Source organism: Anser brachyrhynchus (assembly GCF_964034855.1).
Source record: "Anser brachyrhynchus genome assembly, chromosome: 3".
Classification (NCBI taxonomy): Eukaryota; Metazoa; Chordata; class Aves; order Anseriformes; family Anatidae; genus Anser; species Anser brachyrhynchus.
The window spans coordinates 48,061,877-48,088,269 of record NC_137696.1 but is presented as its reverse complement, the minus strand read 5'-3'; the positions used below and the strand labels follow the sequence as shown (position 1 = coordinate 48,088,269).

At 47.4% G+C, this 26,393-nt stretch overlaps 2 protein-coding genes across 2 annotated transcripts in view; both read left to right on the top strand.

The window, feature by feature from the left end:
* Positions 1 to 7,234, top strand: part of NUP133 (nucleoporin 133) — a 30,020-nt gene extending 22,786 nt beyond the window's left edge. The window contains exons 23-26 of the mRNA XM_080585619.1: positions 1,269 to 1,349; positions 3,467 to 3,531; positions 5,846 to 5,934; positions 6,982 to 7,234. Coding sequence (XP_080441745.1) covers positions 1,269 to 1,349; positions 3,467 to 3,531; positions 5,846 to 5,934; positions 6,982 to 7,118 — 372 coding nt within the window. The 3' untranslated portion in view covers positions 7,119 to 7,234. The remainder of the gene's footprint in view (positions 1 to 1,268; positions 1,350 to 3,466; positions 3,532 to 5,845; positions 5,935 to 6,981) is intronic.
* A 3,880-nt stretch (positions 7,235 to 11,114) lies between these two features.
* On the top strand, positions 11,115 to 13,515 carry ACTA1 (actin alpha 1, skeletal muscle). The gene is made up of 7 exons (XM_080585625.1): positions 11,115 to 11,276; positions 11,390 to 11,530; positions 11,636 to 11,960; positions 12,097 to 12,258; positions 12,480 to 12,671; positions 12,792 to 12,973; positions 13,098 to 13,515. Exons 2-7 carry the CDS (start codon positions 11,402 to 11,404, stop codon positions 13,239 to 13,241), a joined length of 1,134 nt encoding a protein of 377 aa, XP_080441751.1. The 5' UTR covers positions 11,115 to 11,276; positions 11,390 to 11,401; the 3' UTR covers positions 13,242 to 13,515.
* The last annotated feature ends 12,878 nt before the right edge of the window (positions 13,516 to 26,393 follow it).

The following is a 26,393-nucleotide window of genomic DNA, read 5'->3' as shown; positions in this document are numbered from 1 at the left end:
TTTACCTATAGCAAATTTCAAAATATCTTTTTTAGTTCAGAATTTTCTTGTTGCATATGTGTTTTTGAGTGCTGCTAGGAGAAGCAGCAGATCAAATCAGTGCCAGAAGCTGTCTTACTGGTCTAAACCAGTTTTTGGAAATGAGATAATTTTTACCTTCTGTCACATCCTCAGCAGGGCAAAACTTGAAAGGCAGAGGGAACAAATAATAACAACTTAATGAAGAAAGATGCTACAGTCTAGAAATGGAAAGGGCTGGAAGTGAGAAAGAGCACCCACAGTCTTTGTCTTTAAAAACAATGAACAACAGCAACAAAAAAGCAACTTGTTCCAATTCTGGCATCAACAGAGCTGACTGCTCCTCCACACTCCTTTCTGGTGGGAGCCGGGAACCAGTGGCCTTATTTTATCATCCAGTGATGCGTACAAAAATATTTGTTGAATAGCAACATTACGGTATAAAACCAACCATGCCTTGTCTGTTAATTTAGCAACTCGTTAATTTTCTGTAATCTTGTGGAAAATTAGGAGCTGGTATTGCACCTGTTAGAATTTTCCCCGTTTTCTTAGAACAATGTGAAGAGTCAGTAGATTCTGAAGTCGTTACCTCTGTCTTTAAGTGAAGCTGACTGTGGGATGACAGAAGAGTAAGAAGTGTCATGGTTTGACAAGTGCTGGCACCGTGCCAGGGTTCCTTCTGAATTCTCTCTGTCAAACCCATGTTCTTACTTGCTACTTGCAGTGCCAGAATGAAACTTAGGAAGTGTAAACAAACAGTGCATTAATATTAGTTTTGCTTTTAAGTACTAATTTAGAACATTGTTTATGGGGAGGGGGGTGAATGAAATGTGAATAGCAAACTTACCTGTTTGTAAAAGGTGAAAGGCAGTACATGTGGTTATGTACTGCTTCAAGCTTTAATTGTCAAAATAATTCTGAGAGCTCATTTTATTTGTGGAGCTGAGCTCTAGCTACAGTAGTCCAGGAATGTTACAGCCTTAAATGGTACTTAAATTTGAAACCTAGCAGCCTTATATCCAATGTCATTTGTCCACAGACCATTGTCATGTATGTGGAATGCTGCTCTAAAACCTTAAGTATATTCCTTACTATAAAAATACTTGCAATTGAATCAAGGCATATTTTCAAGAGAAGGTCATGTAAGTGGAAAATACATGGTGGTCTTCCCACAATGAGTTGTTCATGATATCAGTTACATTAGTTTGTAGGCTAAAAATAATTCTCTACGTTAATCTTTCATGTCGTAGATGTACATATGTGATGAGAACAGAAGGGCCAACGAGTATGACTTCAAGAAAGCACTTGATCTACTGGAATATATTGATGAGGTAGGAAAAGGTTTCGAAGAGTTTCTAATCCAGAGACTTTTTTTTTTGATCATTTAAGCGAGAATGTTGCATCTGTAGTTAGTTAAGAACATATTGGCTTAGTGTACGGTAGTTAAAAATAGTCCCTAATGTGTTTTTTGGTTTGTTTTTAAGTCACTGGAGACTTAATGCCAAGTGGGGTTTAGATCATTGAAGAAAAATTACACTCCTCATCTTCAGTTCCCATTTATAGTCTAGTTTCTTTTTTAGAGCCTTGCTTCCCTACAGGCTTCCTGCAAACAGGACAAAAATTATCTGTTTTCAGTTGTTCAGTTCATGCATCATCCCTAGTGGCAGTTTCTCTGATGGTTTATGAGATAAGGTGGAATAAAGAACACCAACTTTTTAACACATGAATAGCACTGAACCACAGATTTGTTATCCTAAGCTCGAAGTGCTCGCTGCATCTCACTGTATGATCTGGTAACTTGCCAGGAGAAACTTTCCAGTAAGCATGAATAAATCAACTTCTGAGAAACATCAAACCAGAATTAAAAGCAACCTTCACTAAAAAGCAGCGGCTGTATTATTTCAGCAAACTATTTCAGATTTCTCTTATGGATCAGTTGGAATGTATTCCTTGGTAACTGAAAATGAGAGCTTTTTTCAGATTATCCCAGTTCATGTTTGTCTGGGTAGAAGGAATCCAAGTAGAAAAAAAACCCTCCTTTTATTAGTATTTACAAAACGATTGTTCCATTTTGTTGGCCTTCGGTAATTTTGGTTTGATGACTATAAACATCTCTAACTTTGATTTTTTTAGCTGCTTTTAATTTATTTTTAAATGGAATTTTCTTTTGAATAATGTTTATTTACTGTTTATTAACTAGTATTTATTTATTTATATATGAATCTGTTTATTTTTCTTGTGTTCACAACTACACCGTATTTTGTACCGTGGAGTATTACTGCTTTGTCATTTACATTGAGTGGCTTTTTAGTTTAAAAAGAAAATGCCGTATGATTTTCTGACTTTTCCCTTCAATTTTACAAAGTAGAATCTGAATTTTGCATTAAATAAATAAAAAATAATATTTTTTTTGCAGTAAAATAAGTCTGAGTAAACTCATTTTGGTTCAGTCTTTCAAATTAATTTTCCCCTTGAATTTGTCTCCCTGTTTCACCAACATTGAGACAGAGACAACTATATTGTTTTTTTTTATGTCTTTGAAGAAGGAAAAGGGAACATGAGATCTCAAAATTATTTTTTTTTTGCTCTGACATTTAAGTCTCTTAACTTAGGTAGAACCATTCAGCAAATGATGGCTTAGCTTAGTTTTTGCAGAGATGAGTTCAGCTAAATGTAGGGTTTGGTTTGGTTGTCCGTAATGGATACAAGTGCAATTCACAGCACTTTAAGAACGCGTATGTGTTCACCAGTTTTCCTAGCTTTTCTCCAGCAAAAGCTTAAAGACAAGGCCCATCCTTTTGCTTCCAGGCTTTTAAAGGCAAGAGATCATAGCTTTATGAGGGGAATTTAAAGTAGCTGTGATGCTTTAGGACATTGGGAGGTGAAAAAAATACGTGGTCTCTTCTGTCATTAAATCTTAAAAGGGTCTCTGACACCAATTATCTCAAAGTTTCTCTGCAAAGAATGGACTGACCTTTCCAAGACAAGTGTGTATTTTTTGAAGACATGTATTTTATGACTACATTAATAAATGTCCTAATTGTGTATGTTAATGCACGTCAGCTAGCTTGGCCACACCAAGAAAAGAGCCTTGAGTTCAGTCACCATTTAACAAATGTTAAAATTAAACTTGCCTGGAATAAACTGTTTTACATACTGGTAGTTGTTTGTGCTTTGGAATATATCCTGTTTTCAAATTGAGGTAGTTGGTCTTCAGTGATAGTGTGGGGATGTAGAAAGCCTGAGCCATGTCTTCAAAAGGAAGTGAACTGTCTCGAGTGGTTCAACGGTATCATCAGCTCATCTGTTAAAACAGGAGGTGTTTAAAAAAAAAAAAAGAGTTCAATACTTGAAGAATCTAACTGATTGGTGTAATCTGTGTGACACAGTGATTACTTTTTAAACAAATTTTAAAATTACCTCTCTTTTTTCCTTACATGATGTGAAGGAAGAGAAAGTGGATGTAAATGATCTGAAACTTAAAATTCTCTGCATGGCGCTCCGAAGAGATGGGTAAGTGCAATATGAATAAAAATTACCAGGAGTATTTGTGACATAGCTTTTCCAGAATTACACATTGGTGTACTGTTCTTCAGCTCATTGCAAAGATTGAATTTCATAGTGTGAAGTTTATAAAGTATGAAGTAACTGGTCAGAAAGTGTGTGGAAACCTCCATTTTAAAAAAATTGTATAGTACTTTGCTTAGCTCACTGGCAACCTCCTATGCATTTTCAACACCCGAGAAGCAGAGATGTAGTCATACAGCTCTCATTCTTGAACCCTTTGCGAAGGTAAAAGCAGTGATCAGTGCTGAAACTTTTCTTCCCCTTTGAAGCATCTCAAGATGAAGCTTTTTAAGAGCAACATGTGCAGATATCACTCCTACAAACTTTTATTTCACTTATTTTTGACCACTGAACCACTTCGACAATTTCATGACTTCTTAATATTAAACTGCATTCTTAACTCTTAAGAGATCAAACCCCGGTGGCTTAAAAGACACTCTTACGGGTCTCCAGCACTGAATACAGGCTGAATCCAACTGGTCAGAAAAATCTTCTCATCAAGCAATGCTACTGTTCTTTTGCAGGGTAAATAGCTCAAATGGTATTCCCTCCCTGTCTTTACTAATTTCCAGAAGTTATCCAGCTTTACTAACTTCTATCTTTGTTCTTAGGAATAAAAGATGAGGATACATTCCAAATGCACCAAGCTATTTGTGATGGGCATGGAAATAAGCACCATTTACATTCACACATACACATAGGATAGATTCCAAGGGACAATTGTCTGTAGAAAATAAACTCCTAGCTGCATGACTAAGTTATTGTCACACACGACACAAATATATGCAGAAACAGGTTCATGCTATTCTGTTTTCTTCCTTTCCTGTTAATTTCAAGACAGAGGTATCTAGAATCCCTGCATGGCACCAAGCCAGTAATTGGTTTGTGTCCTGTCTACCCTGAACCAAGAACAGAGATTCGGATGCAATATTTAAACCATTCAAATTATGTACAGTGCTGACAACATGTTGCCTGCTCCTCTAGCTAAACAGGTACAATTTGAGATCGCTTTGTACTAGTTAGTGTTTGGGAAGCTTGATCTCCCAGTTGAGTTTCCTGTCCAGCAAGGCTCACAAAGGTTTACAAAGAGGTCAGTCACTGTTTCAAAAGAGGTACTTTTAATTTTCATCAGTGTGTGAAATGAAGTATTTGACATATTACAGAACCTACCTGTAAGGGTGGCATCTGTTTGCTACCAGAACAACTACAAATGGTGGTGAGCTTCTCGGGTAGAACAGAGGGCCTTGGTTGAACATGTTCCTGCCATTCTGGTAGGGCTCTCATTGTCTCTCCTTCTCTGTGCCTAGAAGAAGGAAACCATCACCACCCCTTTCCCCTTCACTGCCTCCCTCCCTCAGGCTCTTCCCAGTAGATTTAATGATGAAGATCTAGAAATTTTGGAGTTACAGTGACATCCAGGGTAAAACTGGTTTCAGTGAAGTACGGAGGATTTGGCAGTAAGAGTTTCTGGGAGACAGGTCCAGATCTGAACCACATCCTATTAGCCAAAGGAAATCCATGCTAGTTTAGGAATTGACATGGATGTTCTTGTGTGGCGGTTTAACACACAAAACAGGGAATTTTAACAACTGAAAGGTCAGAACCCCAGCAAAGGAAGTTAGGTCGATGTTGACTTAAAGCTGCTTGCTATGTGTAGAGCTCTGTAAAAATCAAAGTGTCCTTTAAAATAACATTTCTCTTAGAAAAATGTTTGGAGCTTTCTTATCACAGGTGAGACTTGCATTCATAAGTTTTTTGCATTTAATCACAAATGAAACTCAACTTGAATTTTTTGTGCACTGTTACAGGACTGCAACTTGTATTAGATATTTTTTTCCTCTCATTTTCAAACATATTAGCAAATTCCTGCTCTTGGTTTATTCTACCAGAAGATAAATCTCTACTTTCATCTCAATCAGTAATTGCTCAGAATAGTTAATTTTTGTCTTGATGGGTAATACTTGTGTTTTTTATCAAAGAAATAATGTTTGTGTATGTGATTCAGAAGGCAGTAAGCGTTTCCATTGTCCTCATAACTAGACTATGTTGTAGTAGTGCAGTTATTACAGTCTTACTCTTGGACTAAATAATAACTAACTCAGGATAAAGAGACCTCTTCCTCTGAGGTATAGCCAAGCACATAACATTGCGTGAACATAATCACCTTTGCTAACTCACTGGATTTCCTGTATATTTTTTCTTATTTGCATTTGTTTTTTACCTATGCAGTTCTCTTAAAAAATTATTCTTTGACTTGCAGATGGTCCAACTCAGAAGGTAGAGATGATCCAATTGAAGCATCTAAAGACAGTATATTTGTGAAAATATTACAAAAACTATTGAAAGAAGGTAAAGTGTACTTAAATGTGAACTTGAAAAGCTTAACTTCTTGAAATTTGGTGTTTCAAAAACTACTTAAAATGAACACTAATATATAAGAAAAGTAGCATAAGTGAATTCTTAGAGTAATACAAACCTCCATGTGCATTCCACTAGATAACTAATTCCCACATGATTATAATTCTCTCTCTATGAAACACTGGGGATGTGAAAGAGATAAGCTAATTTATTGGTTACAATGTCAGTGCCCTCAAATTATTGGCTTAGTAGGGCAGCTGTCAGATTTTGCATGGTTTTTTTATTGCATAGTAAAGCATGTCTTCTGGAGTCAAATGCATATCTTCTGTAAGATAAAGGATTAATATTTAATCATCTGTCATTCAGAAGAGTGTGAAATATTTTAGCTCAAATGTTTTTTGTGTTCCAAAAAGCAAAATCAAAATGGATACCACCATGACTCTCACTAAGCTAAAAATGCCCATAGGAAGCTGTGGTCATAGAATTTACAGCTTTGGGGAGGGAATGGCAGGGAGGACAAGAAATAAGCAACTTAAAATTAAAAAAAAAAAATTAAATAAGTCAGATTTTAATACTACTACAAATGCCCTCTTTCCAGATTCGAGAAGGCACCACATCAGAAATACAAAAATTAAGTTCTTCAGAACAGTTCAATCCTATCAATTTCTACCCTTCTTGTGAGATTTTCACAGCTTAGGCTGAAGTGTTGCAACTGATAACTGGAAGTATTTATTATATGACTGATCTTTTATTTCCTTTGTGACATGATACGTAATGATGTAGATTTCATGTTTAAGAATTTTAGGTTTAATAATGAATTTAGGGATAAAATCATTGGGGAGCTCTGTTTGAGCAGGAAGTATTTTTTGGACTCAGTTTTACAAGATACCTAATTGTTATTTCATTTCTCTATGTGCATAATAGAATTTGATCCTCCCAATCCCAAAAAAGGCAGAAGTGGGTGTTTACTTAAAATGATCCTAAATGTCAATGCAAAGTACTTTCATCAGTTTGGTAATTTAAGGTTTTGTGTTGTAGGAGTTCAGCTAAGCGAATATTTACCAGAGGTGAAGGACTTCCTGCAAGCAAATGAACTTGACCACTTGAAAAATAATCCTTACTTCGCGTTTGTGTTAAAGGCAAACTATGAACTCTACGTTCAGGGGCAAGCATGATGATTGACACTTTTAAAAATATTTTTTTCTAAAGTCCTGTTGAATTCATGTCTACTTTTTTTTACATTCTGTTATTTTCCTAAAACTTTGTAATAAAGGCTATGGAGAGTAATATACTTGGTCTTAAATTTATAGACATTGACACTTCAGTCAGGAGAGCAAGGGGTGCATTTTCAGGCAAAAGAAAAATAAAGTTTTCATTTTCCATACATCTTGTAAACTTGCTATTTCATTTTATATCTTCATTAGTATGAGTCCTACCCGACAGTCAGATACACAGACACGTGGGGTGAAATGTGGAACCCACTGAAGGAGGTGTTAACTCTTGCTGTCACTTCACAGGGGCTGTGATTTCAGTTCAGAGAACATACTGAAAACATTAACGCTGGATGATTGTATAGCTTGCTAAAGAAACAATTATATAGAATAGCTCTATTCTCAACACTTCGTGTATTGTGCGGTGTGCAGATATACACTTTCTGCTGTAGAAACTAGGTAATTTCAATTTTGCATTAAACATTACTGTAAGGAAAGCTGACTTGTCGTTAGTCGCTCAGCTTGTCAGTGACAGCCATAAAGCACGGTTCTCGTAGGAATTCCCCTGCTCCAGTAAGAATACCATTCTTCTAATATACCTGATTTTATATTTTATAATACTTTTTACAGTGTTTTGAAAAAGCAAGTTTATCTGTCTGTAGCTTTCATATAAACTATATCTATAATTATATATAACTATAAACTATATGGATGTCTAGAGCACATGTTAAAAATGAGATTTAAGAGCTCACCGGGCAGTCATTCACTGTAACTGCTTGAATCTAGGCTGTCAAGAAACCTAGAGAGCAGTTAATGGAAGTGAGAGTCCAGCATGATCGTCCTTACTCGGCGACTTGTTCTTTACTAGCTGATGCTACTGATAGTCTCCTTTTTTTCTTTTTTTAATAACACCACGTTGTCCCAGTTATCTCTAATGTGGGAAGACAAAATAAATAAATCCATTTCAGTTATTCTGGGTGGTAGCAGATTTTAATTTTTAAGCTAAATCAATGTTACTTTAATCTGTAACACTGCACCTTTCCTTTGCAAGTAGTTTAACATGAAGAGAATGAATGCAGAGCAAGTTGCATGCCCTTATGTTTTACTTCTCTGGCCAGATGCCTGCTGCAACAACTTGATCCAACAGCTGAGAAGGTCAGAAGTTAAATCGGTTGAAGAGAATCCAGTTTCTAGTTTTAAAAGCGCAGCTCCCCTTCCGTTGCTTCCCCTCCTCCCTGTACTAATACAGTAAGCTGGGCTGAGAGTCTGAACATGTTTGGAAGAATAGCTTTATCTAGAGAGGTTCTAACTAATATGGGAAAGAAATGCATTAGCAGTCATCTTCTAAGATTGTTCTAAGAAACAAACTTTGCTCTTCTGCTGTCTTATGTGGTTGATAACAAATCATGGGTGCAACTCCTAGCTGTGGTTTCAAAGAAGTGGGGTATTTAAGGCATTAAAAAAAGTCCACATCTTTGTTTAAATATCACTTTAAAGGTGGTTTCATGTTATTGGTAAGTGTAATGTTTTAAAGGAAAGGGAATACTGTAACAGATGATTGACATCCCATGCTGAAATATGTTCTACCTGAACTTTTACTAGACACGTTTTGCTTGAAGAGGAATCTCTTTAATTGACTGTCTGCAGTAAAATACTTCGGGGATATCTTATCCCTTCCTAGACTGTCGGCTGCCTGTATTCTGTTAGGACTGACAGGATAAGCCCAGGAAAGCTTCCTCGAGAAGGACGTGTTTCTGTTCACCCGTAGCTATCAGTCTGCTTCAAAGCTCTTGGCTTCCTTCGTGAGATGTGTTTATTCCGGTTGGTGTAAAAGCACTCTGCAAGTTCTCAGGAAACAATCAGCCGTGTAGTCTTCACAATTAATGTTTTATTCTACTGCAGGGTTAGGAGGTATTTGGCATTTGTACAATGCCTTTCATCTGTCTATTGCCAAAACAGAAGGCTACGGGCAAGGAGTTTACTTAAATAAAACCTCATTAAAATAACTTCCATGCCTAAACTGAAGTTAAGTGTTCTCTGGTGCTAGGAATGTTAAATTGGTTCACTGTTGTATTAAGGAGCTTGAAAAGACGGGGATTTGGGAATGGCGAGGAGGAATAGCCCCGTTTCATTATGTAATAAGTCGCTCTTATACAGAGCTCTTGTCTCGGATTACTGTATGGGGAGGATGCCTTCATTTACCACTGCATATCAAAGGTCATGCAGGAGCTCCGGTTTTGTCACACTTGGAAACAATTAAGAAAGCTGGAACATAAAACAGCAGGTTTTGACTAAAACAGCTAAAGGAGTGTGGACAGCTCCATTAGAATAAGGTGGTATATGGTATATCTTTTCTCTTAAATAGTTACTTTTTCATCGATGGGAAATACACGCAGTACAAAATGCTTCTATCCTCTGTGGTCATAAGAGTTGCAGGAAAGTTTATCAATTTCCATTTGTGGTAGGTTTCATTAGTTGTTCGTTGTGGATAGTGGTTTTCCTTGTGCTCTCTTTTGGAAACTAAAATATTTTCTGACTTATAGCCTAAATCAGATTGATTTAGTGAATCCAACACTGTCACCATTTTGCTGTGAACTGTATTTGGGTGAAGAGAAAATTAAGAGCGACCACGGGGAAAAAGTAAGTTTAGGCTTGTGTCAGCTTTCATTGAAGGACCATTGAGAATGTTTATCTTTCAGCAGTGTTAATGTTTTAGGCGGGATTTCTGTTACAAACACAACTTGATTTCAGATTCACAGCCTAATCAAATTGACTGACTGTATTTTGGAAGCTGGGAGTCTCACAGTTCTGCAAATAAATTTGATGGCTGTGATTCCCTTAAGTGCTTTCAGGCTTCTGGTTTTTGTACTGCCAGTTGTAGATGACAGAACTGAAGAATAATAACGCAAGTTGAAAAATAGCACGAGGGAACAGCATCTTTTATCCCCAGTATAATTTAATACAGTAACATGACAGCGAATGAACATGTATAGCAGAATGAAACAGGGAGCAGCCAGAGGTAAAGAATGCTGCCAAGCTAGAGGATGCAGAAATGGAGAAAAGGAAAAGCTGCTCGCTTCTCCATTGACCCTTCTTGTTCTGCATCGCAGTGGAGGAAATCAACTCCAGAAATGCCTTACTTTCAGGCAACTCCTTGCAGCGTGAATACTTCTGGTTTACTCTTTCTACCTCCTCTCCTGCCTTCCCTGTGTTAGATTGTAAAGGGATTTTAAAATTTAAAAGGATTTAAAAGGATTTGCCTCGGCCAGTTGTGCCTTTAGAGCACGTTTTGATTTGCACGGACTCACTGGCAGGGCTGCAAATCTGCTTGTGTTCCTTCCCCTTAAATTCTGGGCACCAGCGAAGAGAAGAGTCACTTTATAAAGTCTCCCAAGTGTCTCACAGGCAGTCTCTGATTAAATACTGATTTAACGCGGCGATGAAGTGTTCCTCCTGGCTCGCACTGCGCCCTCACCTAGCCGGAGATGCCTTCCCTGTGAGACCGCGCTCCTTTTTACAAGGGTGAGCTGCGCGACGAGGGCCGGCTGGGCGCAGGGTGAGGGCACCAGCAGCCCCTGCTGGGTGCACGGCGGGGATCACGCTCCCCAAGGCCTCTCCTCAGGTGCCGGTAGCGTCCTCCCGTGCTGTTATTTCCCAAGCCACATCGGTGAAACACAGGACGCTACGCGCCGCGCCGCCACCCCCAACCTTCCTCTCCTCCTGCCTGCCCCCTCACCAGGCTCCCAGAGCCCCGAGGCGGCTCCCCCCGGGGCACACCTCCGCGCCGCCGCCCTGCCCTGCCCCGTCCCCGTCCCCGGGGGGATTATTTCGGCCCCGGGCCGGGCCGTGCCGGGCAGGGGGGGCCCCGCCGGCCGCTCCTTTTACGGCCGGGCCCGGCTCACCTGGGCCGCGTCCAGCAGCGCCTTCTTTGGGCAGCGCCGGGCCGGGGCCGCGCCGGGCCCGAGGCCCAAATATGGCGACGGCCGGGGCCGCATTCCTCAGCGCCCGGCGCCGCCGCGATAAAAGGGCCGCGGGGCCGGCGGGCGGCCCACGAGCCAGTCGGCCAGGAGCGGGAGGCCTCTCTGCCAGCCGCCCGACGCGCGCAGCCCGCAGCCAGCACAGGTAAGAGCAGCCCGGCTCGGTAGGGCCCGGCACGGCTCGGCAGGGCAGGGCCGGGCAGGGCAGAGCCCCTCGCCCCGCCGTCAGGCTGAGCCGTGCGCCGCCCTGCCCCGCAGCCCGCCCCCGCCATGTGCGACGAGGACGAGACCACCGCGCTCGTGTGCGACAACGGCTCCGGCCTGGTGAAGGCCGGCTTCGCCGGGGATGACGCCCCCAGGGCCGTGTTCCCCTCCATCGTGGGCCGGCCACGCCACCAGGTACGCTGCCGGCTCCCGCGGGGCTGCCTCCGGCTGGCCCCGGGTCCCTGCGCTTGGACCCGCCCGTGGAGAGGTCGCTGAGCCCCTTTTTTCCTCCCCCCGCAGGGCGTCATGGTGGGTATGGGTCAGAAGGACTCCTACGTAGGAGACGAAGCCCAGAGCAAGAGAGGTATCCTGACCCTGAAGTACCCCATCGAACACGGCATCATCACAAACTGGGACGACATGGAGAAGATCTGGCACCACACCTTCTACAACGAGCTGCGTGTGGCCCCCGAGGAGCACCCCACCCTGCTCACTGAGGCCCCCCTCAACCCCAAAGCCAACCGTGAGAAGATGACCCAGATCATGTTTGAGACCTTCAACGTGCCCGCCATGTACGTGGCCATCCAGGCTGTGCTGTCCTTGTATGCCTCCGGCCGTACCACTGGTGAGTGCGAGCGCCCCGATGGCCCCTTGTCCCCAGGGACACCCAGGACTGGTCCACTCTAGCTGCCAACAGCTCTGCCCCTGGCACAAGTCTGTTCCCGGGCCATGTCTCAGGTGTCTTCTTTTTGTGTTCCCAGGTATTGTGCTGGACTCCGGCGATGGTGTGACACACAACGTCCCCATCTATGAAGGGTACGCCCTGCCCCATGCCATCATGCGCTTGGATCTGGCCGGCCGCGACCTCACTGACTACCTGATGAAGATCCTGACTGAGCGTGGCTATTCCTTCGTCACCACGGGTAAGCACTGCTCCTTCCCAAAAACGTCCTCCTTCATTTCCAGCTCTTGCACCTCTGGGGATGCTGTAGCCTTTTGCCCCGTTGCAAGCCATGGGAGTGCTCCCTGTTGGGCGCTTGCGTGCGGTTAGGGGTCTGGAGACCCAGCAGACCTGTGGAGGAGTTGCAAGTGTTCTGTTTCCCCCTTCATTGCAATCACTGATGGCTTTGCTCCCCCCTGACAGCTGAACGTGAGATTGTCCGTGACATCAAGGAGAAGCTGTGCTATGTGGCGCTGGACTTTGAGAACGAGATGGCCACTGCCGCCTCCTCCTCCTCCCTCGAAAAGAGCTACGAGTTGCCTGATGGGCAGGTCATCACCATCGGCAATGAACGTTTCCGTTGCCCAGAAACCCTCTTCCAGCCTTCCTTCATTGGTGCGTGCCCCCCTTCCCTCTCCCCTCCCCAGCAGCTCCCCCCCGTCTCCTGAGTCCTGGCACAGAGCTCTTGCTTGGCGCTTAACTTGTGCCTGCTCTTCACCCCTCCCCTGCCCCCAGGCATGGAGTCCGCGGGCATCCATGAGACAACCTACAACAGCATCATGAAGTGCGACATTGACATCAGGAAGGACCTGTACGCCAACAACGTCATGTCTGGGGGTACCACCATGTACCCAGGTATTGCTGACCGCATGCAAAAGGAGATCACAGCCCTGGCCCCCAGCACAATGAAGATCAAGGTAAGGCCAGAGCGTAACGGAGCCAGGCACAGGTCTCTGGGGACAGCCTTCTTTTGCCCTCCTGCGGCGCCTGACACCTGCAGCATTTACGTGCACTGATCTCATCTCTCTTGGCTTTTTCTAGATCATCGCCCCCCCTGAGCGCAAGTACTCTGTCTGGATCGGTGGCTCCATCCTGGCCTCCCTGTCCACCTTCCAGCAGATGTGGATCACAAAGCAGGAATACGATGAAGCTGGCCCATCCATTGTCCACCGTAAATGCTTCTAAACATGTTTACATGATCACTTTGCCAACCACTCTCAGGATGACAACCTTGTAGGTTCCAGGCTGCTGAGGACCTGCACCAGCCATGTAACTTTCTATTTTGTAACAATTTCTGGTTACTGTTGCTGCAAAGCTCCATGTGACACAGTGTATGTAAAGTGTACATAAATTAATTTATTTTACCTCGTTTTGTTTGTTTTTAAAACCAATGCCCTGTGGAAGGAAACAAAAAACTTCAAGAAGCATTAAATCATCAGTCATTCTGTCATACTCCTAATGCAGTTCTTTGTCGTCATTTGCTTGGGTTCTTCCATCGCTTGCGGCCGTGGTGCCTCGGGGTTGGGAGCAGAGCGTGGGGCAGTGGGCTGGGGGCTCTCCGAGCGGGGGCAGGATCCCCAGCCCCATTTTGGGTCACAAAAAGCTCAGTCGTGCAGAGAGCGGCCCCGGGGTGGCTGCGTGCTGCGCCGTGCTGCTGCAGGGTGGGTGCCCACCGCGCTGCGACGTGCTCCTCCCAGCCCCGGGGGGAAAGGGTTACCTGGAGCTTTCCTCACCCGCGGTGGCTCGCAAAGGATTTTATTTGGCTCAGCCTGCGGCAGAAGTAGCCCAGGCATGCCTGCGCAGCCCCAAGCCGTGATGGACAGAGGCAAGGCTGGGGCTGAGGGCAGGTGGCGGGTGCAGGTTAAATAAAGAGCTTTCCACTCCGCTTATGGGAAACCCGCCCGCGCTCACCCCGTCCCCGGGGGGCTGAGGGCACCCAGGGCCACTTCCTCACCCTGCCTGACACCCTCGCCCTTCCCCTGCTCGTGTGCAGGGGTCTGCCTGCAACATGAGCCCCTCCCAGGGCCAGATGCCTCCCAGGGGGCTTCCCTGCTCCATGCGAGCCCTGAGGAAGATCCCAGGGGCTTCGGCTTCCCCTTTGCCTGCCCCGGGGGAGCTGCCCCTGCCTGTCTGCCTTCTCCCTAGGTGCGCTGGGGGGCTTGGAGACCCCCTGTTGTTCCCACCAGCTGCTCAGCTGCGGCTGCCCCCACGGGGAAGCACCCCAAAGCCTGGCTGGGTGCAGGGCTTGGCGCAGCTCCCTGCCAGGACACGTGTGTGTAGGAGCAGGTGGCCCTTGGAGAGGCTGGAGGGCCCTGGCAGGAAAACTGTGCTTGGATTTGGGGGGGTTTCTGCACATTCCCATGGCTGCGGGGACAACGGTGCGGGAAAAAGGGAAGGTTTTCAGCTGAACTTCAACCCAGGAATGTTTTTGCTCTGCTGCGACTGCATTAAGGACATGCTCTTTTTTTCATTTTGTTGGTTTTGCCTGCATTAAAGCGAGACCCGCTGGCAAAGCCACTTTCTTGTACAGCCACATCCCAAAGGAAAACCCAGAGGGAGGGCCTGGCCCGATCCTTCTGGCACCCAGGGCTGCGAGGCCCCCCAGCAGCCCTCGGTGCTCCGAGCGGAGCGCCTGGGGCTGGACGGGGAAGCAGGAAGGCATCCGCCTCTCAGAAGACAAGCGGGAGGCAGTCGGTGACCTTGCACGTGCCGTGTTTACAAGCCGGCGTGTGGCGGCACGTGCCTCGCAGGCAGCGCTGCGCGGGGACGTGGGGAGCTGCTTACCGCACGGCAAATCCTCACCGCTTGACCCCCGCTCGAGGGTTCAGACGTGGCTTAAGTGGTGTTATGAGATGGATTTTAGGGCCTGCTTCTGTTTACTTGATGAAAAGGCTGCTCTGGAAGCGCAGACAAAAGTTGGAAATGCAGCCTCGCGGATCAGACAGTGCTCGCTGTGGGGTAAGGGAACAGCTCCTCCACGTCCGTAATCACAGTCAGGGTCCTAATCCCCCGACAAGAGGGGCTGGGGGGGAGCTGCGCCAACCTAACCCAGCCCAACCCAACCTAAAAACCTCACCTTTTCAGGTTTCAAAACACAACACTTTATTTAACCTGGAACTAGCCTTTTATTTGGGCTTGGGGTTTTCAGAAATCACAGACAAAGATTGTTTGGAAACAGATAAGATGCATTTTCACGTGGGTGAAAATTCACAGTGACACCAGCCTGGGTCTGGTCCTCATTGTGCATTTAACAAGAATTTCATTGTCCTCCTCTGTTGTTGGCAGGAGGCAAAGGATCAAGGACAAGCATCCTCTATTTTGGGAGACGGAAAGCATTAAATCCAACCAGGGAGGAGTAAAAGAGAGCTGAAGGCAGGATGCAGGACACCAGTGTGGTGTGGGAGGCAGGGTGATGGCAGAATGGGATTGCAGGCAAGATTTAGTAAAAGGATAAAATAGAGGTCGCTTGCAAATCACTTTTATTTTCACCCAGGATGCTCCTAAGCAACAAGTTCTGTGGAACTATTCATTTTTGAAAGTGAAATTGAAACATTAAAATGAATCCCTTCAAAACACAGTTGTTCAAAATTTCAGACATCTTAATTGTATTTTATGGGAAAAATGATTTGCTGCTTCTATTTACTTAATCCTCAGGAAAAAAGAAATAAATAAACAAATGGAACATTGCCTGCTAGGGTTTCTTTCTTTCTTTGTTTTTAAATGGAATGGGCTCTTTTTTTAAAAAAAAAAAAACAAACCGTTGAAATAGCTGCTCAGATGTATAGATTTCCATGGTGCATCTCCTTGGGCTGGAAAAGGAGCACATCAGGGTGACCACAACCTACTGACCAGTGCTCACTGCAGGGATAAACTCCCCTGTTTGAGGCAGGGGCACGAGGAGCAGGTAAGCATGGTGCTGCTCTGCCAGCAGTGGTGCAGCCCTGTCTACCTGCAGGCATCTCCCATGCTGTGGCTGCTCGTAATGAGCAGCTACAGATCTGTAGGAGACTCAGTTTTTCATCTGTTCAGCACCTGAAAAATAAAGCAGCTTCTGATCTCTGTGCATCGGGGGAAGCCAGGAGTACTGCAGGCTCACGCAGGGGTTGTGCGCTGTGTGCGATGGGTGTGAGCAGACACTTGGAGGAACATTTTATGTCCCTGGGGATTTCCTCCTTCTCCATGCAGGGCTCACCATCAGCCTCAAAGGTCCGCAGCCAGAAGCAGAGCTGGGGCCAGCGATGCCGGGCCTTGTAGCACCGGCCACCCCGCGCAGCTTATCCCAAAGTGCTTGCGGGGACCGCAGCCAGGTGCGCTCTTGTCCCAGCCGTGCTCTGAAGCTGATGCCGGTGGCCTGGAGGCTGCTCTGGCCCGGGCTGCTGAGGGAATGCCTGGGAATGAGCCTCTTCTGTAACCCCACCTCGCAGAGCTGCGTATATATAGATCCTGGAAGCAGCTTTCCTCCTTGGCACATCCCTGCGGCCCGTAATACCCTGCGAGCCTGCCTGCCCTGTCTCCTGCTCCCTCGCTCTCAGCTTCCAGCAGCTTCTCCCTGCTCTGGGGAAAGCAAGGTTTTGAGCTGAGAGGAGGGAGAAGAGGGAGGACAGCCTTACAAAAGGGCTCTCGCATGCTCAGGGGTGAGCAGACTAAAGCCAGCGCCATCTGGCCGGGGTGCCCGACCCTGCTCGTGGAGCCACAGCCCTTTCTGCACTGCTGGGCTCTTCCATGAGGACCTGAGCTGTACCTGTGGAGATGGACATGCCTGTGTGGCTCTTCTGGTCTCGTAGCTTTTGCTTAGGCTGCCCAGCTTCACCAAGGCCAAAGCATCCCAAGTGTGGGTTCAGGTAGATGTGTGTGAAGGGATGCGGCTCTGTCTTCCCCCTGGGGCAAAGGGGCTACTGGAGACGGTGACCCTTCATCTGACACCTCCTGATCCCTCAGCCCAGACACGGAGGTCACCTCGTCTACCTAAGTGCAAAGTAAGACTACATTGCTACTAACTGTGGCCAGAAAGCTGCATAATGGGATGCTGCTTTCCTGGACACCCCCACATTGAGCCTGTATTTTAATAACCAGCTTTCCGCCTATATCATTTTTTTTGTTGAAGGATACGAAAACAAAACAAAACAAAAACAAAAAACAAACAAACAAAAAAAAAAAACAGAAAGCTCCCAGAACACCCTGATCCCAACCAGTGGTAGTACTGTTTCACCCCAATCCAAGCAGCACTGCTCCAGGTGATACATCATGTTTCATGCAGGAAGGGAGCGGTTGCATAGGTGCATTGGTTTTCTCTCCCCTTTTCCCTTTCCCACCCCAAGCCCATCACACTTTTCTTCCGTGCCCATGAACAAGTCTTGGCTCTGTTTGTTACCAGCAAAGTGGCTTTTCTGTTTTCTGTCTCAGAGGAAGATGATGAGGAACAGCTAGTGTTCTTGGAGGGTTTTGAGATGTTGTCATAGAAGGTGTTTGGGGAATGGGAAATACTTGGGATCCTAAATTTAGCTCTGAAAGTCATGCAGTCCAGTATCCTGGCACAAATACCAGAGAAAGTCTTGAAATCTGAAAGTCTTCCAAGTGTGGCCGCAGCCTGGAGGCTGCAGTGGCCACCAGCGGTGCTGACACCACCGGCTGTGCCGCTCTGCCTCCGCTCTCCTGCTGCGGGCAGGAGGCACCAACAACCTGAAACACCACCACGGTGACGTTGTGCCATGGCTCTGAACACCAAGCGTCACTTTTGTGCTGTGGGGGTAACGGAGCCCTGGCACAGGCTGCCCAGAGAGGCTGTGGGGTCTCCTCCTGGGAGATCTCCAAAAGCCGCCTGGACGTGGCCCTGGGCAGCCTGCCCTGGGTGTCCCTGCTGGGGCAGGGGTTGGGCCAGGTGGGCTCCAGAGGTCCCTGCCAGCCTCAACCACTGCGATAACTCCTGTCAAATCCTGACCAGGCTCCAGAAACCAAGTGTAGCTCTGCCCAAACCCAAACCAAAAGAGCAATGGTGGGTTTCTTTACAGTCTGCAGCTTGCATGTGCAAAGGCTGAAACAGAAGTGCAGGCAGCCCATGGAGCACACCTGCTGGACGTGCATCATTGTTTAAAAATAAAAGGAGTAGGTTGCTGAGAGGGGAGAGCAAAGAATAACACGGAAAATATTGCAGGGTCAGCACATGGCGTGGAGAGTGCTCTTGCCGGGGCAGGGGGCTCCAGGCAGGGACAGAGCAAGCAGTGGAAGCAGTGGACGTGGAGGGGTGGCCATGGAAGGAGAAGGGAGCTGGGGTGATCGTATGGGGTCATCTGAGATGATTGCATTAATGATGTGCTCCAAGATTAATACAAATTAATACAGGCTCCCAGGGGCCCTGTATTGACATTGCACTTAATTTCGACCATCTGTGCAGGTTAGATTTGGCTGATCACACCTTGCAGCAAAATTTCAGCCCATTTACCAGGTCTCAGACACTGAGTTAGATAAACCCTTGGTTTAACTCTTGGGAAACATGCTGGAATTGACTTATGCAAGTGATCCTCACTGAAGCCACCAAGAGAACAAAGGATTTGGTTAAAGTTTAAGTGTTTGCATGATCAGGTCCCAGATTAAGAAACAAAGCCATAACAATTAAGGCAATAACATGAGGAGTCCAAAAAGAAGAAAGAGAGAACAATTAATTTTATTTCTGTAAGTCCAGAAAAATGGCTCGAGGACATGAGGTGATCGGTTGGAAGTAAAAGATTAATATATATATATAATATATATATATGTATTTCCTGAAAATTGTAAAGTGTATGTATTTAATCTATTGCCTGTTCTGTAGGGTTTTGTATTGCTGATTTCATGATTGACATCTATTTTTCACCATTTTGTGTGGAAGAATCGGTCTGAACTGAGGAACAGATGAGGGGTATAGAAGGAAATAAATAGCAGCGAGGCCTAAGTCTGGAGCGCAGGTATTCCTCAGAAGCAGCAGCTTTAGCAAATAAGATACACGTGTGGAAAAGAAGCATTTAAGGAGAAAAGTGTGTCATGACACAACCGTAGGGGCTGATACCCTCAGCAGTCACATCGGCTTTGCCCTGGCCGTGCCGAGGTAGGGCTCTGGAGGGAGGCATTTCCCTTTGAGACCCCGGTTTGCCTCTGGCCAGCAAGAGGCGAGCGGCCTGTTTTGGAGAAATGGCCTTACATATAACGGCCGCATATGGGCACGGTGTTTTTATATGGTAAGTGTAACCGTGAGCAGGGGTCGGTGTTGCTAAATGAATATTTAAAGCAAATGCCTGATAAGTTCTTCGCTGTCAGTTTGAGTTGCGAGTCACGTTGCACAGTCCCCAGCCATGCCCCTCTCTATTTATAAATTCATGCCTTGCTATATCTGACTCGCTAAATAACCCTTCCAAATTGTGGAAGGGATTCTGGGGGCGTACTATGGGACGCGGGGAATAATTTAGAGGAGCAAGGGGAGCCGGGGAGGGCACAGCCATCTCGGCACGTGTGGAGGCCCCGGCGAGGCCCTGGAGCCGCCGGCTTCGGCCTGCTGGGCGCAGGGTGGGCAAAGACCAGCAGAGCCAGGGGGCTTCAAACCCAGCCCCCTGGTATTACCCAGCGGTATTTTGGGAACGCCCCACTTCATATCCTGTCAGAAACTTTCCCACCAATTTCTCCGACTCTTTTTTTACACAGAACATGGAGAGATGGCATTGGGACTGGAAGGATAAGCAGGCTGCCGTAAGGTGAAGTCACCATGATCTTAACACCCAGACACTTTAAACAATTTAAAGAAATTGAGGTGAAGGGACAAAGGTGACTGGGGAGATGAAAAATCTAAAAAAACATGATGGGAAAATGGATTTTCCAGAAAGATTTTTTGATTAAAATGACAAAAAAATTAAGGCTTTGAGTTGGCTTATCTATTGAGTTATTATTATTTATTATTATTTTTAAATCGGCTTTCATAGATAAATAAGCAAATATAAGGGTTTTAGGGTTGTTCTCCTACAGCGAATTTCCAGGCCATGATCTGCTGTTTGGCTCTGTCCAAAATATTTTTATTTAAATGGTTTTATACCTTCCTTGACAGGAAACCTTGATGAGTTAGGAGTAAATAACTTCTTCACGAAGGAAAGCTTGGTAGCACGTTGAAGGAATTGAAGGATTGTTTCTCTGTGGCGTTTGTCAGATGCCTGGCATTGTAGTTTCTCCACCAGAAACCAAAAAACCATTTCCAGCCCACTGGGATACAGTAAAAGGATCCTGACCCTTTCTGCCTGTCATCTTTCCACAGGCAAAGGGCAAAGAGGGACAAAGGCATTCAAAGAGTTTTTAAGGAGTGGTTTGGATGAGTGCACGATCATCTTTTTTCCCTTTTGGTCATTTTTAAGTGGTGGCCTTCTAGTCTGCTGGTGGACCGGGCAAACGAGAGGCCAGGGCTGGGTGTGGGCACACACAAGTAGCCAGGCTCAGCGCCCCTCTGCCTGTTGACCACGGAGCCCTGCCTTTGCCCAGCTGCCACGTCTCGGGAAAGGAGGGTGCTCACTGTTTGCTGTATTAATGGTGTCTCCTGCTTTTATTTCTTGGCCAAACCTGTCCCCTGGGACATGGGTGGGGAGAATCTGGGGTTTGCGTGCCCTTGACCCTGTCCACCGGCATGACGGGGAGACCTACCTGCCCGTCTTCCATGGCTGTAAAATTAAGAGTATCAATGTAGGCAAGTCTGGCATGTTCATAATCTTCCTTGGAAAGCAGAGCTGCAAGACATTTGTGATGGAACTGACTGATTTTATTCCTGTTTGCCTTCTTCTGCATGTCGCACGGAGCTAACTGCTCTTTGGTGGACATTGTCTGATGCTGAAGGACTTTAAAGAAAGGCAATTTCTCTCTGGCCCAGCGTAGCAAGGCAGGGCGCAGTAGTGTTTGTCCAGCATCATCTGCAGAGCTCCTTCTTGGGGCAGAGAGCTGAGCTGAGCCCTGTTAGGAGAGTGCAAGGAGCAGCCACCTGAGGCTGGCCAGGCTGAATGGTGCCACTGCAAATGAACCGGCATTTCCCAGCCTGAGGAAGAGGCGGCTCTGCCCTCAAGTGGGTGGTGGGAACAGCAGTGTGGGGAAGGCAGGGATGCCAACCGGCTGTGGGAGCACTGGGAGCACCACACCAAGTCCCCAAATCCCTCTTTTCTCTCTCCAGCATAAAGCCACCCATCTGGTCAGCAACTGCTAGCAAAACACTCACTGTCCTCTCAGCGAGCGCATAGCTGGTGCCCAGCTTCCCTGAGAGCAGAACCGATGCTGGCTTTGTGCAGGTCACTGGGGACAAGGGGGGCAGCTGCCTGCCCCCTGCCCCATGCCGCCGTGCACTCGGGGCATGATCTGTGTGGGCTTTGGTTCGGTGGCAGCTGGTTCTGGATGGAAACCAGTGAGCTTGGGAGATGAAAGTCGTTCGTACAGCACTCCCCAGAGCCAACAGGTCCCTTGCGCTGAGTAGATAATCCATTATAAACAATGCACGCGGATGTCAACGCTCTCTGAGGGAGGCGCTCACAAGTGGTGCGCGTTTTTTTTCAAGGACACCCATTTGTCAAAACCGTTCTGGAGATAATTGCTGGTGCTCCAGGGGGATGCGGTGCGTCAAATCCTGGCTTTTGCTGCCAGGTGCACGGCTGTGCTTGGTCCCCTTCCTCTGAAAATCAAAATCCCAGCACCGACCTGGGCGATCGCAGATTTGAAATATCCTTTTTGTAAGGATGCTGCTGTGTCTGTAGCTGCTGTTTGAGAGCGGCTTGACTTTTTGGTGACTGTCCTTGTAAGAAGGCTACTTTGCTAGAGGATTTTAGGATAAAGAGTACTGGAGAGGACAAATAGGCATCCAGAGACAAATATACTAACCATTTAAACCGGAGAAACTCACTGTAATGATTGCTTTTCTGTACTTAAAACAGGCACTGTGCTTCGCTGAGCAGCAATCCTCCAGGAAGCCTTTAAGACCCGATGGGAAATCTCCAATTAAATGCTGAGTGGCGTGAGGGGCTGCAGACAGTTTTGGGGATGGAGCAAGCCCAGAGCTGTGGGTCCATGCTGCCCGCTGCCCATGTGCAAGGGCTGGCACCCAGTGCTGTGGTGCTGATGGAGGGGCTGAGCCCCACAGCAGCACTGTGCTGCCAGCAGCTGTACCAGCTTCGTCCTGCTTGGAGCAGAGTCTGAGAGAGCCGGGCCAGGCTCTGCCCAAACTGCAAAGCTGGTGTGTGGTCAGCAGCGCTTAGCACATGTGTGTGCATTCAGGCTGCTGGCTGGGACTGCTAGGAAGCCAAAGGAAGAGACACCCTAAGACTTTAATCTCCCTCCTATCTGGAGGCTAAATTAACCCTGACTGCACTGACATTTTCCAGCCTGATAGCCAAGTGGCTGATTACGTGCCTCTCGCTAGCTGCAGAAACTTGCACAGATGGGATTTGCACATCCGCAGGTTCCAAGGGGTTAAAAATAAATCCCCCCCCCCCCCCCCCCCCCCGCTGATGGCTCGTTTCATGTCCATTTAGAGGTGTGCCATGCTTTTCATGCATTTCCATTCTCATACTCCTATGTGAGACCTGAGAAAATGCCTTCGCAGTGGTGACATTTTGTTCAAGGCAGTAATTTTTTTTTTTTTAACTATTGCTATCTGGGCTAGCTCCCCTCCGAAGTATTATTTCACCAGGAGTGCATTCGCCATCTACGTGCCTTGTTCTAAACTGGGCGCTACAACATGTTTGCTCGCACGTTTATGGCTCTCCCTGCTACTGCCGGGGCGGTGGCTGCCCCGGGGCACGGTCAGCAGCTAGCGATCCTTTTTGTATTTCTCAGCGAAACAGGGACGTGGGCTCTGGAATGGGTAAAACACTTTCCATTGCTTTTTTTCTTCATATATTTTTTTTTTACCTCAGTGCTGGGATGGTTTGTTCAGAGGAGCACCATCTCTCCTGCCACTTCTTAATGTCAGCCGTGCGGCGTGGTGGCACCACGTTTGGTGCAGGCATCCCAGCAGGTACCAGCACGTGCATTACCCCAAGCGTCCGCCTTTCTTACCATTTGCTTCCTGGGACGTCCCAGGGAGCGTGTCCTGTGCAGGAGGAGCTGTGCACGTGCCCGAGAGAACAGCCGGGTGTGGACCCACAGCTTGTGGGGCTGGGGGGCTGTTTGGGTTGCGGATGGGATAAGGGGATGAACGTAACACTTGGGTGGATGTAGAAGACACAGAAGCAAAGCAGTGGTGCTGTGGGTCCTGCCACGGCGGGGGGCAGCTGAGGTTGCTGGAGGAAGGGGCTGGCACCATGGCAGTGGCCTGCACGCTCTGGGGAGGCTGCTGCTGAATCTTCAGTGCGTAAGGGGGAAAGGCAGGAGGCGGGAAGGGGCAGGCAAGCTGACAGATGTGGGAAATGCAACGAGGGACAAATTCAGAGAGCCCCCTCCCCACCACGGGGGAAGGGCACACGGAGGGGGACAAAGCTCCTTGCCTGAGTGCTCACTTCTGCAGAGACGGAGACTTTGTGGGGGACTTCTTTTCCTCTGTCTTTTTTTTTTTTCTTTTCAGTTTTGCCAGCAGAAGAAGACAGAATCTAGGAGCAGAACAAAGCTGGGAGGCGTAATAAAGCAAGGATTTAACTGAAAAGCAGTCAGAACAGAGCACAGGCTGGGAGTCCAGCGTGGCCGTGCTGCTTCTGTGGCTGGAGCGGAGCAGGGAGCCCAGGGCAGGGGGCTGGCTGGGGGCAGCTGTCCCCTCCCCAAGCAACGCTGCATGAAAACTGGCTTTTCCTGCTGATGCCCACCACGTCCCGGTTGCTGTCGGGTCTTACCCAGCCCAGGCAGCCGCTGCGCACCGTGTGAAACCCAAGAGAGCCTGGACGATCTCCAGGAGGCAGGCAAAATTCCCATATCGAGCCCGCCTCGCTCTCTCCCCGCTAAAACCCAGGAGGGTTTGCCTTCGTGGGGGCTTTTATAAGGGGCTGCATTCCTCCCGCGGGAGCCCCCAGCCAGTCAGCGCGGCTGAGACCTTATTAGGGACACTGCTCACCAAACCTCGGCCGCGTGCCCCCCTGGCTCCCCCCAGCAGGGCTCTCCGCGAGGTCCCCCCTATGCTGGCTTAAAGACGTAGCCAGGGCAGCAGAGAAGGGCGCAGCGAGCAGCGGGCGAGATGCGTGCCCAGGGCATCGTGGCCACTCGGGATTAGTGGCCAGCCGCTAATCCTCCCCGCCGACGCTCTTCCCCATTAGGTGGAGGTGACAACAAGCGAAGAGGCAGCAGGGAGGGAAGGGGGAGCCGTCACCCTGCCCCCAGCGTGCTGCTCCCGCTTCCAAAGCTCCCTTCGCCTTCCTGTCCTCGGTTTCCCCCTTCCTTTCTTCTGCCCGTGGGCAATTTTACAAGCGGCAGCTGAGCCCTCGCCTGTTTGATTTGAGGCTGGACCTGAGCAGGTCCTCTGCTGCTGCTCTCCTTCCTGTGCCTCCAGGGGGAAGAGCTCGTAACGGTGTTGGAGGTGCTTCAGAAGAACGGTGGGTGGCTGCGGCAGGCCAGGATGGGCAGTCTTCAAGTGCGTGGTCTTGCCACTGAGGCCCATAAATGGAGTTTGCACTGGGGTGAGATTTATTCTGTGCCAAAGACCCACTGTTCCCAGGATGGGGACAATAAAATTATTATTATTTTTTTCAATCATTAAATTATTTTCCACGTATTAATACCCATCAGTTTGGTGCTTGGGAAAGTGTGTGGGCTCAGATTCTGCACCACTTGCCTCCCCCTGAACGGATGCACACGGGCTGTCTGCTGCCTTGGCTCCTTGAAGTGGCCTCCTACAGGTGTTCCTGGGACCACGAGCTCGAAAACGCCTTGCACATATTGCAATTGACTGCGTTAGACTCTGCCACTCCACGTGTGGTGATTTACACCCTCAGAGCTTCCGACTCGGTGTTTAATTCGATGGTATCTGGTTCTGGAGAGCCCCTCAGCCTGGGGGATGCTCTGCAGGGGAGCCGCTGGGGCTTCCGACCCTTCTCCGTGATGGCTTTATTCTGTGGGCAGCTGGTACAAACCTAAAAGGGATAATAGCCCGTGAAACCAAAGCCCCTGCATCTGCTGGATTAACCAGGCTTCTGTGAACAGCGTGGGGGCTTCTTTTGTGAGGTGGCTGGGACAGCCACCCCCAGGACTTGGCAGAATTTCACCAGATACAGAGCTAGGAAGCCTGTGTCATAGTTTTATTTTCTTTCTCTGGCAGGGAAAGTCTTGCTGATTTGGATTTCATGCTGTTAAATACTTTAAAAAGTTAAATTTAATACTTTAAATACTTTACAAAGTACATTTGTTTATAAGAAAATGCATCTTTCTTTTCCCTGTGTTTTCTCTCCCTCAGACTTTACCCAAGAGATCTCTCAGCAGCCCCATTTCAGATGACGACTGCTCCTGTTTCGGCTGGGAGTCAGCCTGCTGATGTGAAAGCTATATTGACATGTAATTTTCCAGCCCTGCTACATACAAACTGGCTGCTCTCCTCCCCTGGCGCCCACTGCCACGGAGAGGTGGAAGAAATCAGGACTCTGGGGCTTGGTTCCAGCTCTGCCATCGATCTGGTGTGAAACTCTTGACTTACCTGGCCACCTGGCTTGCTACCTGCAGGAGAACAATAATAAGGATTAAGAGGCAGAAATAAGATCCTCGGGGGAAAAGGGATTTAAAAGCAGGTTTCGAATTTCTGTTTTGGTTTGAATGGTGTCTTTACTTAGTTTTTTAATGAAGGAAAAAAAAAACCAGCAAAATTTGTAAGGGAGGAAATTCTCAGACTCGTAAATATTGTAATTCCTCATTCAGGCATCTGTGGAACTGCAGTTACTTAATGACTGGCTACTCTCAGCCCATGGAGGTCTCTGCCCTGAGGTACTGAAGCCAAAACTCGTTAGGATTAAAAAAGTAAATGTTTATATAGCTACACTGAGATCATCCAGAGCTGCTGTGCTGAGGACTGGGAGTGATCCCTGGCTAGTGCACATGGAGCTGTCCGGCTCTAGCTCTAGGAAGAGCTGTCCTTTGCCTCCTTCACCCAGCACAGGCTCAGCATCCTCCCCCAGAGCCCCTGAATGTGCTCCAGGGCTGGTTTCGGATGGGGGCTGGCCTGGAGGGACGTTGGGCCCTGTTGCCTGGTGGCTCCTGCACTGCTAAGGCCTGAAGATTGATAGTGGTAAGCCGTGCAGAATGTGCCCTGAGTAAGGTGTGGCTTTTGGCATCAGTGTTGTTGGGTGTCTCCACAAGCTTCTGTTACAGGTCTTTTTATACACACTGTCCCTGGTTATTTCCCCAAGTCTGGCTGCAGCCTATCTGCCCGTCACTGCAGGGTGT

Excerpts from the sequence above, each read along its gene's own strand:
- ACTA1 (XM_080585625.1), top strand. The coding sequence starts at position 11,402 with ATGTGCGACGAGGACGAGACCACCGCGCTCGTGTGCGACAACGGCTCC. Across the intron at positions 11,531-11,635 it reads TGGGCCGGCCACGCCACCAG|GGCGTCATGGTGGGTATGGG; the intron begins GTACGCTGCCGG and ends CTCCCCCCGCAG. Across the intron at positions 12,974-13,097 it reads CCAGCACAATGAAGATCAAG|ATCATCGCCCCCCCTGAGCG; the intron begins GTAAGGCCAGAG and ends GGCTTTTTCTAG.